The following is a 14902-nucleotide window of genomic DNA, read 5'->3' on the forward strand; positions in this document are numbered from 1 at the left end:
TATGAGGAGGCAGGGAAAGTGTTAGAGAGAGTGACAGAGAGTTGGCAGTAGAAACTTGGTCAAATGTAGGTAGTATCTATTGATTGTTCTCATGGACAGCAGATATTCATATAGCAGATTAGTGAGTTACAAGCATTGGAGTGTGATCTGAAATAGACTGTGGATGTTTGCTGAGATAACGGAGATTTAAACACCTTCCCTAAAATCTAACCTTGACCTGAATTCTCCGATATCGGGTGATCAGCCCCCACTGCCAGTTGGAATAGGGAATTTGGTACTCAGGCAAATCTCCATTCACGGCGGGATTGGATAATTCCAGCTCTGGACGAGTTTGGTGAATTCCGGCCATGTTTGTATTTGTTTTAATATTTAACATTAAGTACCATTTAACATTTAAGTGCCTGTACTGTTTAAAGCCTAGGGTGAAGTTTTATGGTCTCAAATGAGCGAGACTGGAAAATCCCACCCAAGGTCAACAGAGATTTCCGTTGTCTGCCCCACAACCGCTCCAATACCACGGCGGGCAAGGCAGTAAAATTCCAACGTAAGTATCAACCAAAGGACATGAGCTGGGAGATAGAATCTATCAGCTGGTAGCAACTGAAATAGTTAATTGGGAAACTGGCTTGAACTGTGCTTTTTGTACTGAGTCCCTTTGTTTTTGAACTCAGTGCTGGTTTCTGACTACAACCGAGTGTGGAGGTTTAATGAGCTGAAGGAATTTACTACAGGAGAAGAACTGAGCTGTTGGTGAGTATCTGGTGAGTATTTGGGAAATGGGAAGATCTATTGTCCAGGCATCGGGAGCATGGGGGTGTCCTTGCCAACATGTTAACCAGGAGAGTGTGGTCTAAGGTGCAATAAATCTGACCCCATCTCTCTGGATCATTACTCTGAGCCTCTGAATTACAATTCCTCCAACATAATCATTGTTCTAACAGCCCTCTAGCTGCCAGACTCTGCACTGCCACGGAGCCTCCAGACATCAGACCTGTCTCCTCCCAGATAAAGCACCGATCAGTCATTTCAGTTGAGAGTAATAAAGAAAATCACTAAGAACAATTTACCATCAGATATTTGTAGCTTTATAGGAAATATAGAAAGGAGGCCGGGCTTATCAATACCACAGCTGTACCATCCTGCATCTCCTGGGCGAAGATCCTCCATCGTAACAACAAATAATCCTTGTGTCTTGTTCTCTGTGATCGACATTCTCCCTCGCCGTCCATCTGGATCATCTGATTTTACCAAAACAGAGCACTGACGACTCCAATATTTCACATGTGACTGGGACAATTTGTCATAGTGACAATCGATAGTGATCGCTCTTCCCAAAACTCCTGTTACATCATTTTTTGCCCACAATGCACTCGGTGCTGAAAAGACAACAGGTCAAAAATTGAACTAAAATAATTGTTTAATTCAAAACAGATATGTTTCAGTAGGATTTGCCACTGTGTTCTTAGAAATCTCTCCAATGCATCTTGCAATGCAATTAGATACTTCACTGTTTGATATCATTGGGCTCACTGAATATGTGCTCCCTGAGGATTGATAATTAGACAACCATAATGAGATTGAATAATTAGCCCTTTATCAAGCAAGACCTTGAGAGGTTCCATTAATCTTTTAGTCCTGGTCGGGATTTGTTGTGTTCAGCACAGGTATGTTGTTATTGCTTATTTTCACTTTGCACAATAAAAGCACAGTTCTTTCAGATCCACCTCCTGGAGTAATTGCAATCTCAAACAGCAATCCTCAGACAGTAGATTGTCTGCTCATGATCACATTGTTCTTTGAGGGAGCTCATTGCTCATAAATTAGTACTGAGCTTCCTATATCACAACAATGGCTCTGAATCAGTTCCAGCATCAATCAGAACGGAATTTAAAACTGCCCTGAAGCTGTGAAAAGTGATAAATAAATGCAATTCTATTTTTATTAAAATTGCTTGGAACTACCCGTGAAAAAACTACCCGATCTAAACCCGTGAACAATTCAGACAGACGTTAATTTAAAACATGATTTTAATTTTTTGAAGCTTAAAGCGATATTTACCGATGCTGCTGATTTGTGTTAAATAACTGCAATCATTCTCTGAAATGTGGATCACTGACACTGTAACCATTTCACTGGATTTTACTCCCTGGTTATTTGAGGCTGTGCAGTAATATTGATGATGTTGCTGTGTGAAGGATTGACAATGTAGATCCAGTTGATTGGTGTCAGAGATCTTTGAATCTTCAGACGGGGTCTTTTCATACCACGTGTACTGAATGGGAAGTGATCCCTGGACAGACTCACAGGAGACAGACACTGAGCCCCCAGAACATGAGGCATTTGGTGGTGACAGAAATTTGAGTTCAGGAACAGACACGGGCTCTGTGGGAAAAAAAAAGGTCACTAATGTATTTTCACAGTAACTTCATTGCAGTGTTAATGTAAGCCTACTTGTGACACTAAGTAAAAAAAGCTTTAACTTTAAACTTAAAAGCTTTAATCATTAGAATGACCAAAATGTTAAATAGTTTCATATTATCAATGTTTCTTAACCTCACCCAGGGTATGAGGAGGGGGGGAAAGTGTTAGAGAGAAAGAGAGTTGGCAGTGGAAACTTGGCCAAATGTAGGTAGTATCTATTGATTATTCTCATGGACAGCAGATATTCATGGCAGCAGATTAGTTAGAGACAAGCATTGGATGTCACCTGAAATAGATTGTGGATGTTTGCTGAGATAACGGAGATTTAAATATCTTTCCTAAAATCTAACCTTGACCTGAAGTCTCCGATATCGGGTGATCAGCCCCCACTGCCAGTTGGAATAGGGAATTTGGCACTCAGGCAAGTCTGAACTCACAGTGGGACTGGATAATTCCAGCTCTGGATGAGTTTGGTGAATTTTGGCCATTCTTTGTCTTTGTTTTAATATTTAACATTAAGTACCATTTAACATTTAAGTGTCAGTACTGTTTAAAGTCTAGGGTGAGGTTTTATGGCGTCAAAAGAACAAGACTGGAGAATCCTGCCCAAAGTCAACAGACATTTCCGTTGTCTGCCCCACACCCGCTCCAATACCACAGCGGGCAAGGCAGTAAAATTCCAACATACGTATCATCCAAAGGACATGAGCTGGGAGATAGAATATATCAGCTGGTAGCAACTGAAATAGTTAATTGGGGAAACTGGCTTGAACTGCTCTTTTTGTACTGAGTCCCTTTGTTTTTGAACTCAGCGCTGGAGTCTGACTTCAACTGAGTGTGGAAGTTTAATGAGCTGAAGGAATTTATTACAGAAGAAGTGAGCTGTTGGTGAGTATCTGGTGAATATCTGGGAAGTGGTCAAGATCTATTTTCCAGCCAACAGGAGCATGGGTGGGGTTTCTGACAACTTGTTAACCAGGAGAGTGTGGTCCAAGTTGCAATAAACCTGACCCCATCTCTCTAGATCATTACTCTGAGCCTCTGAATTACAATTCCTCCAATATAATCATTGTTCTAACTACCCTCTCGCTGCCAGACTCTGCACTGCAACAGAGCCTCGGGAAGTCAGAACTGTCAATGTCTCCTCCCAGATAAACATCGATCAGACATTTCAGTCGAGATTAATAAAGATAATCACTGAGAACAATTTACCGTCAGATATTTGTAGCTTTACAGGAAATATTGAAAGGAGGCCGGGCTTATCAATACCACAGCTGTACCATCCTGCATCTCCTGGGCGAAGATCCTCCATAGTAACAACAAATACTCCTTGTGTCTTGTTATCTGTGATCGACATTCTCCCTCTCCGTCCATCTGGATCATCTGATTTTACCAAAACAGAGCACTGACGACTCCAATATTTCACATGTGACTGGGACAATTTGTCATAGTGACAATCGATAGTGATCGGTCTTCCCAAAACTCCTGTTACATTATTTTTTGCCTGCAATGGACTCGGAGCTGAAAAGACAACAAGTCAAAAACTGAACTGGAAAGAGTTTTTTAATACAAACAGATATATTTCAATGGGATTTACCATTATGTTCGGAGAAATCTGTCCAACACATCTTCTAATGCAATTGAATGCCTCCTTGTTTGAGGTGTTGGGTACATTCATTTAATGAATGGAATTTTCCAGAAAAAATTCAAATTGTCAGGTTGAGAATGAAAACCGGTGAGTTTCTGTCCAGAAAGACAGACAGCTTTTCCCACCAGATCTCCTGACATTGTCAAAAAAAAGGGGGTGTGGTTTGTGTTGTCACTCTAGTTGGGGCGGGGCCTGATTGAGCTGGCAAGGCTGTCTCCGTAGAGATTGGGCACCAGTTTTAAAGTTGAAGTTAAAGTTCAGTTAAAGAATCCCCCTGTTGCCCACAGATATCAGTCACTACCTCATGGACATTGGGACCTCCAGTGGACAAGGGGAATACCCCTCACATAAAGGGTCAACCACCCCTCAACATCCTGCCACTCAAAGAACAGGGCACTCCACCCAACATCAGCCCTTCTCTGTCAGCATCCGCACTCCCACTCCCCACAGCCTCGATGCCAAACCTGCCATTCAAATTCTCCACTACAATGCATGCACAATCCTGCCCCCCCCACCCCGCGTTGCCCAAAGATATCAGGCCCCACCTCATGGACATCAGGACCCCCCAGTGGACAAGCAGAAGAGTATTCCAAAGGAGGTCTGCGCAAAGTTTATTTCTCTGAGATAAAGCCCATGATCTGAAAGAGGAATCATTAATTGACCTCCCCATTGTGCTTATTGAATGTGAGCTCCCTGGGAATGTAAATGGCTAACCATGTGGAGCACATACACCAAGCTTTGTATGAAGCAAGACTTTGAGAGGATCCATTAACATTTTGGCCCTGGTTTCATGGTCTTGAAACTTTAACTCTGTTTCTATCCACAGAAATTGCCTAACCAGCTAGGGATTGCCAGCATTTTCTGTCTTTGTTACAGATTCTATCATCAGCAGCATTTTGCTTTTGCAATCTCTTCAATTCTTTTTATTTTCAAAAGGATTATGACATACCGTGGAACATATATGATGCCTTGAGGGCTAAAAGGTACATTTATTTCTTACTATTACTTAGAACTGTCCTCAATGATGCTAACTGTAACTCAAGGGTATCGCTCGCATATCTGAGTCAGGTGATTGTGGGTTCAAGTCCTGTTCTCGTGAACACCTAGGCTGGAACTCCAGTACAGTACTATTAGAGATGCCAATGCTCAGAGAGACATTACACTGGAGTTCTCTTGTCTTCTCAAGTGGGCATGAAAGGTCACATTTGCATGGTATTACCTTGAACAAGATCAAGGAGGTTGTTTCAGAGAAGGGAGGTTGTTTCACTTCTCTGACCCATACTTATCACTAAAACAGATGGCCTAATTAGTGTTTGTGGACTTTGCTGTTGATAACTTGGGCACTTTCTGCAGCGTGTGGAGTTTGTAGAACACGCATATGTTGACTGCATTTGCTGAATCTCCCCTTCCAATTTCCATAAAAAACCATGATTAGATTATGACTGCATTTCTGCCCTATGCTGTTGATCTTTGGGCACCCAGAGGGGTAGCAAGAAGGAAGACCTAGTTAACCTGTTCCTTGGTCAGGCTAAACTTGACTTTAACAGTCCAGTGGGCAATCTGGTTGGGGGGGGAGGGGGAGGGGAGGTGTCTTCAGATTTGGCGATCTAACTCTCTTCCTCTGCTATATTCGCAGATGGGTGTCCTTGGCAAGGGAACATACAGCTGCTGCCAAAGTGATTGAGATCTTCTGTGCCCACCAGGATTAAAATGTTAATTGATCCTCTCAAGATCTTGCTTCATACGATGGAGCTGTTCTATGAACAGCCCCATTTTGCCATGAACTTTGTGTTCACCACAGGCATCTGATTATCGTTTATTTTCATTTTGTGCATCAAAAGCACGCATCTTTCACATCCAGCTCCTGGAGTTATTATATTCTCAAACAGCAATTGTCAGAGAGCAGATTGTCTGCTCATGATCACACTGCTCTTTGAGGGAGCTCGTTGCTAATAAATTGTCACTGAGCTTCCTACATCACAACAATGGCTCTTAATCAGTTCCAGCATTGACTAGTACGGTCTCTAAAACTGTCCTGAAGATGTGAAAAGTGCCAAATAAATGCAATTATATTTCAATTCCAATTGCATCGAAAAAATTAAAAATTAGTTGTAGTTTTTGAAGCTTAAAGTGATATTTACCAACGCTGCTGATTTGTGTTAAATAACTGCAGTCATTCTCTGAAATGTGGATCACTGACACTGTAACCATTTCACTGGATTTTTCTCCCTGGTTATTTGAGGCTGTGCAGTAATATTGATGATGTTGCTGTGTGAAGGATTGACAATGTAGATCCAGTTTACTGGTGTCAGAGATCTTTGAATCTTCAGATGGGGTCATTTCATACCATGTGTACTGAATGGGAAGTGATCCCCAGACAGATTCACAGGAGATGGACACTGAGCCCCCAGAACATGAAGCATTTGGTGGTGATAGAAATTTCAGTTCAGGAACAGAGACGGGTTCTGTGGAAATAAAAATCATTACTGGATTTTCACAGTAACTTCATTGCAGTGTTAATGTAAGCCGACTTGTGACACTAATTTAAAAAAGCTTTAATATTAAACTTTAAAACTTTAATCTTCAGATTGACCAAAAAATTTAATAGTGTCATATTACCAATATTTCTCGACTTCACCCAGGCTGTGAGGGGGAAGGGAAAGTGTTAGAGAGAGAGGGATGGCAGTGGGAACTTGGCCGAATGCAGGTAGTATCTATTGATTGCTCGCATGGACAGCAGATATTCATGATCGCACATTAGTTAGTGACAAGCATAGGAGTGTGACCTGAGATAGACTGTGGATGTTTGTTGAGATAACGGAGGCTTAAAAATCTATTCTTGACTTGAATTCTCCAATATCAGGTGATCAGACCCCACTGCCAGTTGGAATAGGGAATTTGGTGCTCAGGAGAGCAGCAGGACTGGAGAATCTCAGCCGCGGATGAGTTTGTTGAATTCTGGCCATTGTTTGAATTTATATTTAACATTTAACATTTAAGTACCATTTAACATTTAAATGTCAGTACTGTTTAAAGTCAAGGGTGGGGTCTTTAGGTCTCAAATGAACAAGACTGAAAAATCCCGCCCAAGGTCAACAGACATTTCCGTTGTCTGCCCCACACTCGCTCCAATACCACAGCGGACACTCAGTAAAATTCCAATGTAAGTTTCACCCAAAGGACATGAGCTGGGAGGTAGAAGCTATCCGCTGGCAGCAGCTGAAATAGTTAATTCGAGAAACTGGCTTGAACTGGTCATTTTGTACTGAGTCCCTTTGTTTTTGAACTCAGCGCTGGACTCTGACTTCAACTGAGTGTGGAGGTTTAATGAGCTGAAGGAATTTACTACAGGAGATGAAATGAGCTGTTGGTGAGTATCTGGTGGGTATTTGGGAAGAGGGAAGGTCTATTGTCCAGGCATCGGGAGCATGGCGGTGTCCTTGCCAACATGTTAACCAGGAGAGTGTGATCCAAGATGCAATAAATCTGACCCCATCTCTCTGGATCATTACTCTGAGCCTCTGAATTACAATTCCTCCAACATAATCATTGTTCTAACTGCCCTCTAGCTGACAGACACTGCACTGCCACGGAGCCTCCAGATATCGGAGCTGTCAATGTCTCCTCCCAGATAAAGCACCGATCAGTCATTTCAGTTGAGAGTAATAAAGATAATCACCGAGAACCATTTACCGTCAGATATTTGTAGCTTTACAGGAAATATTGAAAGGAGGCCGGACTTATCAATGCCACAGCTGTACCATCCTGCATCTCCTGGGCGAAGACCCTCCATAGTAACAACAAATAATCCTCGTGTCTTGTTATCTGTGATTGACATTCTCCCTCGCCGTCCAATTGGATCGTCTGATTTTACCAAAACAGAGCACTGACGACTCCAATATTTCACATGTGACTGGGACAATTTGTCATAGTGACAATCGATACTGATCGCTCTTCCCAAAACTCCTGTTACATTATTTTTTGCCCACAATGCACTCGGAGCTGAAAAGACAGCAGGTCAAAAATTGAACTAAAATAGTTGTTTAATTCAAAACAGATATGTTTCAGTAGGATTTACCACTGTGTTCTTAGAAATCTCTCCAATGCATCTTGCAATGCAATGAAATACTTTCCTGTTTGATATCATTGGGCTCATTGAATATGTGCTCCCTGAGGATTGATAATTAGACAACCATAATGAGATTGTATAATAAGCCCTTGATAAAGCAAGACCTTGAGAGGTTCCATTAATCTTTTAGTCCTGGTTGGGATTTGTTATGTTCAGCACAGTCATGTTGTTATTGCTTATTTTCATTTTGCGCAATAAAAGCACAGCTCTTTCAGATCCACCTCTTGGAGTTATTGCAATCTCAAACAGCAATCCTCAAACAGCAGACAGCAGATTGTCTGCTCATGATCACATTGCTCTTTCTGGGAGCTCATTGCTCATAAATTGGTGCTGAGCTTCCTACGTCACAACAATGGCTCTGAATCAGTTTCAGCATCGTTCAGAACAGAATTTAAAACTGTCCTGAAGCTGTGAAAAGTGATAAATAAATGCAATTCTATTTTTATTAAAATTGCTTGGAACTACCAATATAACTAAACCAGTGAGTAATTCAGACAGACATTAATTTGAAACATGAGTTGAATTTTTTGAAGCTTAAAGCGATATTTACCAATGTTGCTGATTTGTGTTAAATAACTGCAGTCATTCTCTGAAGTATGGATCAGTGACACTGTAACCATTTCACTGGATTTGTCTCCCTGGTTATTTGAGGCTGTGCAGTAATATTGATGATGTTGCTGTGTGAAGGATTGACAATGTAGATCCAGTTGATTGGTGTCAGAGATCTTTGAATCTTCAGATGGGGTCTTTTCATACCATGTGTACTGAATGGGAAGTGATCCCTGGACAGACTCACAGGAGACGGACACTGAGCCCCCAGAACATGAGGCATTTGGTGGTGATAGAAATTTAAGTTCAGGAACAGACACGGGTTCTGTGGGGAAAAAGAACAGTCATTAACGGATTTTCACAGTAACTTCATTGCAGTGTTACTGTAAGCCTACTTGTGACACTAAGTAAAAAAAGCTTCAACTTTAAACTGATAAACTTTAATCATTAGAATGACCAAAATGTTAAATAGTTTCATATTATCAATATTTCTCTACCTCATCCAGGGTATGAGGAGGAAGGGAAAGTGTTAGAGAGTGTGAGAGAGAGTTGGCAGTGGAAACTTGGTCAAATGCAGGTAGTATCTATTGATTGCTCTCATGGACAGCAGATATTCATGGCAGCAGATTAGTGAGTTACAAGCGTTGGAGTGTGACCTGAAATAGACTGTGTATGTTTGCTGAGATAACGGAGATTTAAATACCTTTCCTAAAATCTAACATTGACCTGAATTCTCCGATATCGGGTGATCAGCCCCCACTGCCAGTTGGAATAGGGAATTTGGCGCTCAGGCAAATCTCCATTCACAGCGGGATTGGATAATTCCAACTCTGGACGAGTTTGGTGAAGTCCGGCCATTGTTTGTATTTGTTTTAATATTTAACATTAAGTACCATTTAACATTTAAGTGTCAGTACTGTTTAAAGCCTAGGGTGGGGTCTTTTGGCCTCAAATGAATGAGACTGAAGAATCCTGCCCAAGATCAACAGACATTTCCGTTGTCTGCCCCAAGCCCGCTCTGATACCACAGCGGGCAAGGCAGTAAAATTCCAACATAAGTATCATCTAAAGGACATGAGCTGAGAGATAGAAACTATCAGCTGGCAGCAACTGAAATAGTTAATTGGGAAACTGGCTTGAACTGTTCTTTTTGTACTGAGTCCCTTTGTTTTTGAACTCAGCGCTGGAGTCTGACTTCAACCGAGTAGAAAGGTTTAATGAGCTGAAGGAATTTACTACAGGAGAAGAACTGAGCTGTTGGTGAGTATCTGGTGAGTATTTGGGAAGTGGGAAGATCTATTTTCCAGGCATCAGGAGCATGGGGGTGTCCTTGCCAACATGTTAACCAGGAGAGTGTGGACTAAGGTGCAACAAATCTGACCCCATCTCTCTGGATCATTACTCTGAGCCTCTGAATTACAATTCATCCAACGTAGTCATTGTTCTAACTGCCCTCTAGCGGCCAGACTCTGCACTGCCGCGGAGCCTCCAGACATCAGACCTGTCTCCTCCCAGATAAAGCACCGATCAGTCATTTCAGTTCAGAGTAATAAAGAAAATCACTAAGAACAATTTACCATCAGATATTTGTAGCTTTATAGGAAATATAGAAAGGAGGCCGGGCTTATCAATACCACAGCTGTACCATCCTGCATCTCCTAGGCGAAGACCCTCCATAGTAACAACAAATAATCCTTGTGTCTTGTTATCTGTGATTGACATTCTCCCTCTCCGTCCATCTGGATCATCTGATTTTACCAAAACAGAGCACTGACGACGCCAATATTTCACATGTGACTGGGACAATTTGTCATAGTGACAATCGATAGTGATCGCTCTTCCCAAAACTCCTGTTACATTATTTTTTGCCCACAATGCACTCGGAGCTGAAAAGACAACAGGTCAAAAATTGAACTAAAATAAATAATTGTTTAATTCAAAACAGATATTTTTCAGTAGGATTTATCACTTTGTTCTTAGAAATCTCTCCAATGCATCTTGCAACGCAATTAAATACTTCACTGTTTGATATCATTGGGATCATTGAATATGTGCTCCCTGAGGATTGATAATTAGACAACCATAATGAGATTGTATAATAAGCCTTTGATAAAGCAAGACCTTGAGAGGTTCCATTAATCTTTTAGTCCTGGTTGGTATTTGTTGTGTTCAGCACAGGCATGTTGTTATTGCTTATTTTCACTTTGCACAATAAAAGCACAGCTCTTTCAGATCCACGTCCTGGAGTAATTGCAATCTCAAACAGCAATCCTCAGACAGCAGATTGTCTGCTCATGATCACATTGCTCTTTGAGGGAGCTCATTGCTCATAAATTAGCACTGAGCTTCCTATATCACAACAATGGCTCTGAATCAGTTCCAGCATCAATCAGAATGGAATTTAAAACTGCCCTGAAGCTGTGAAATGTGATAAATAAATACAATTCTATTTTTATTAAAATTGCTTGGAACTACCTGTGAAAAATCTACCTGATCTAAACCCGTGAACAATTCAGACAGACATTAATTTAAAACATGATTTTAATTTTTTGAAGCTTAAAGTGATATTCACCACTGCTGCTGATTTGTGTCAAATAACTGCAATCATTCTCTGAAATGTGGATCACTGACACTGTAACCATTTCACTGGATTTTACTCCCTGGTTATTTGAGGCTGCGCAGTAATATTGATGATGTTGTTGTGTGAAGGATTGACAATGTAGATCCAGTTGATTGGTGTCAGAGATCTTTGAATCTTCAGATGGGGTCTTTTCATACCACATGTACTGAATGGGAAGTGATCCCTGGACAGACTCACAAGAGATGGACACTGAGTCCCCAGAACATGAGGCATTTGGTGGTGATAGAAATTTGAGTTCAGGAACAGACACGGGCTCTGTGGGGAAAAAAAACAGTCATTAACGGATTTTCACAGTAACTTCATTGCAGTGTTAATGTAAGCCTACTTGTGACACTAAGTAAAAAAAGCTTTAACTTTAAACTTAGAAACTTTAATCATTAGAATGGCCAAAATGTTAAATAGTTTCATATTATCAATATTTCTCAACCTCACCCAGGGTATGAGGACGAAAGGAAAGTGTTAGAGAGAGAGAGTTGGCAGTGGAAACTTGGCCGAATGCAGGTAGTATCTATTGATTGTTCTCATGGACAGCAGATATTCATGATAGCACATTAGTTAGAGACAAGCATTGGATGTCACCTGAAATAGATTGTGGATGTTTGCTGAGATAACGGAGATTTAAATACCTTCCCTAAAATGTAACCTTGACCTGAATTCTCCGATATCGGGTGATCAGCCCCCACTGCCAGTTGGAATAGGGAATTCGGCACTCAGGCAAATCTGCACTCACAGTGGGACTGGATAATTCCAGTTCTGGATGAGTTTGGTGAATTTCGGCCATTGTTTGTCTTTGTTTTAATATTTAACATTAAGTACTATTTAACATTTAAGTGTCAGTACTGTTTAAAGTCTAGGGTGAGGTTTTCTGGCCTCAAATGAGCGAGACTGGAGAATCCTGCCCAAGGTCAACAGACATTTCTGTTGTCTGCCCCACATCCGCTCCGATACCACAGCGGGCAAGGCAGTAAAATTCCAACGTTAATTATCATCCAAAGGACATGAGCTGGGAGATAGAAGCTATCAGCTGGCAGCAACTGAAATAGTTAATTGGGAAACTGGCTTGAACTGCTCTTTTTGTATTGAGTCCCTTTGTGTTTTTGAACTCAGTGCTGGAGTCTGACTTCAACTGAGTGTGGAAGTTTAATGAGCTGAAGGAATTTATTACAGAAGAAGTGAGCTGTTGGTGAGTATCTGGTGAATATCTGGGAAGTGGTCAAGATCTATTTTCCAGCCAACAGGAGCATGGTGGGGTTTCTGACAACTTGTTAACCAGGGGAGTGTGGTCCAAGGTGCAATAAACCTGACCCCATCTCTCTAGATCATTACTCTGAGCCTCTGAATTACAATTCCTCCAACATAATCATTGTTCTAACTGCCCTCTCGCTGCCACACTCTGCACTGCCGCAGAGCCTCCGGGTATCGGATCTGTCAATGTCTCCTCCCAGATAAACACCGATCAGTCATTTCAGTCGAGATTAATAAAGATAATCACTGAGAACAATTTACCGTCAGATATTTGTAGCTTTACAGGAAATATCGAAAGGAGGCCGGGCTTATCAATACCACAGCTGTACCATCCTGCATCTCCTGAGCGAAGATCCTCCATCGTAACAACAAATAATCCTTGTGTCTTGTTATCTGTGATCGACATTCTCCCTCGCCGTCCATCTGGATCATCTGATTTTACCAAAACAGAGCACTGACGACTCCAATATTTCACATGTGACTGGGACAATTTGTCATAGTGACAATCGATAGTGATCGCTCTTCCTAAAACTCCTGTTACATTATTTTTTGCCCGCAATGCACTCGGAGCTGAAAAGACAATCGGTCATAAACTGAACTGGAGATAGTTTTTTAATACAAACAGATATATTTCAATGGGATTTACCATTATGTTCAGAGAAATCTGTCCAACACAGCTTCTAATGCAATTGAATATCTCCTTGTTTGAGGTGTTGGGTACATTCATTTAATGCATGGAATTTTCCAGAAAAAATTCAAATGGGCAGTTTGATACTGAAAACCGGTGAGTTTCTGCCCAGACAGACAGACAGCTTTTCCCACCAGATCTCCTGACATTGTCAAAAAAAAGGGGCGTTGTTTGTGTTGTCACTCTAGTTGGGGCGGGGCCTGATTGAGCTGGCAAGGCTGTCTCTGTAGAGATTGGGCACCAGTTTTAAAGTTGAAGTTAAAGTTCAGTTAAAGAATCCCCCTGTTGCCCACAGATATCAGTCACTACCTCATGGACATTGGGACCTCGAGTGGACAAGGGGAATACCCCTCACATAAAGGGTCAACCTCCCCTCAACATCCTGCCACTCAAAGAACAGGGCACTCCACCCAACATCAGCCCTTCTCTGTCAGCATCACCACTCCCACTCCCCACAGCCTCGATGCCAAACCTGCCATTCAAATTCTCCACTACAATGCATGCACAATCCTGCCCCCCCCACCCCGCATTGCCCAAAGATATCAGGCCCCACCTCATGGACATCAGGACCCCCCAGTGGACAAGCAGAAGAGTATTCCAAAGGAGGTCTGCGCAAAGTTTATTTCTCTATGACAAAGCCCATGATCTGAAAGTGGAATCATTAATTGACCTCCCCATTGTGCTTATTGAATGTGAGCTCCCTGGGAATGATAAATAGCTAACCATGTGGAGCACATACACCAAGCTTTGTATGAAGCAAGACTTTGAGAGGATCCATTAACATTTTGGCCCTGGTTTCATGGTCTTGAAACTTTAACTCTGTTTCTATCCAGAGAATTTGCCTAACCAGCTAGGGATTGCCAGCATTTTCTGTCTTTGTTACAGATTTTATCATCAGCAGCATTTTGCTTTTGCAATTTCTTCAATTCTTTTTATTTTCAAAAGGATTATGATACACCGTGGAACATATATGATGCCTTGAGGGCTAAAAGGTACATTTATTTCTTACTATTACTTAGAACTGTCCTCAATGATGCTAACTGTAACTCAAGGGTATCACTCGCATATCTGAGTCAGGTGATTGTGGGTTCAAGTCGTGTTCTAGTGAACACCTAGGTTGAAACTCCAGTACAGTACTATTAGAGATGTTAATTCTCAGAGAGACATTACACTGAAGTTCTTTTGTCTTCTCAAGTGGGCATGAAAGGTCACATTTGCATGGTATTACCTTGAACAAGATCAAGGAGGTTGTTTCAGAGAAGGGAGGTTGTTTCAGTTCTCTAACCCATACTTATCACTAAAACAGATGGCCTAATTACTGTTTGTGGACTTTGCTGTTGATAACTTGGGCACTTTCTGCAGCCTGTGGAGTTTGTAGAACATGCATATGTTAACAGCCATTTGCTGAATCTCCCCTTCCAATTTCTATAAAAAACCATTATTAGATTTTGACTGCACTTCTGCCCTATGCTGTTGATCTTTGGGCACCCTGAAGGGTAGCAAGAAGGAAGACCGAGTAAACCTGTTCCTGGGCCAGGCTAAACTTCACTTTAATAGTCCAGTGGGCAATCTGGTGAAGGG

General features: G+C 41.5%; 1 protein-coding gene across 1 annotated transcript in view; it reads right to left on the minus strand.

The window, feature by feature from the left end:
* The window catches only part of LOC145357147 (uncharacterized), a 147622-nt gene that overhangs the window by 132586 nt on the left and 134 nt on the right, over positions 1–14902 (minus strand). Inside the window, exons 2-10 of the mRNA XM_080210304.1 lie at positions 12895–13203; positions 11320–11643; positions 10325–10633; positions 8749–9072; positions 7763–8071; positions 6211–6534; positions 3634–3942; positions 2059–2382; positions 1068–1376 (exon numbers count right to left, since the gene is read on the minus strand). Of these exons, the coding sequence (XP_080066430.1) occupies positions 1068–1376; positions 2059–2382; positions 3634–3942; positions 6211–6534; positions 7763–8071; positions 8749–9072; positions 10325–10633; positions 11320–11643; positions 12895–13203 (2841 nt within the window). The remainder of the gene's footprint in view (positions 1–1067; positions 1377–2058; positions 2383–3633; positions 3943–6210; positions 6535–7762; positions 8072–8748; positions 9073–10324; positions 10634–11319; positions 11644–12894; positions 13204–14902) is intronic.

This window comes from Carcharhinus amblyrhynchos, chromosome 22 (assembly GCF_965287045.1).
Source record: "Carcharhinus amblyrhynchos chromosome 22, sCarAmb.v2.hapA, whole genome shotgun sequence".
Lineage (NCBI taxonomy): Eukaryota > Metazoa > Chordata > Chondrichthyes > Carcharhiniformes > Carcharhinidae > Carcharhinus > Carcharhinus amblyrhynchos.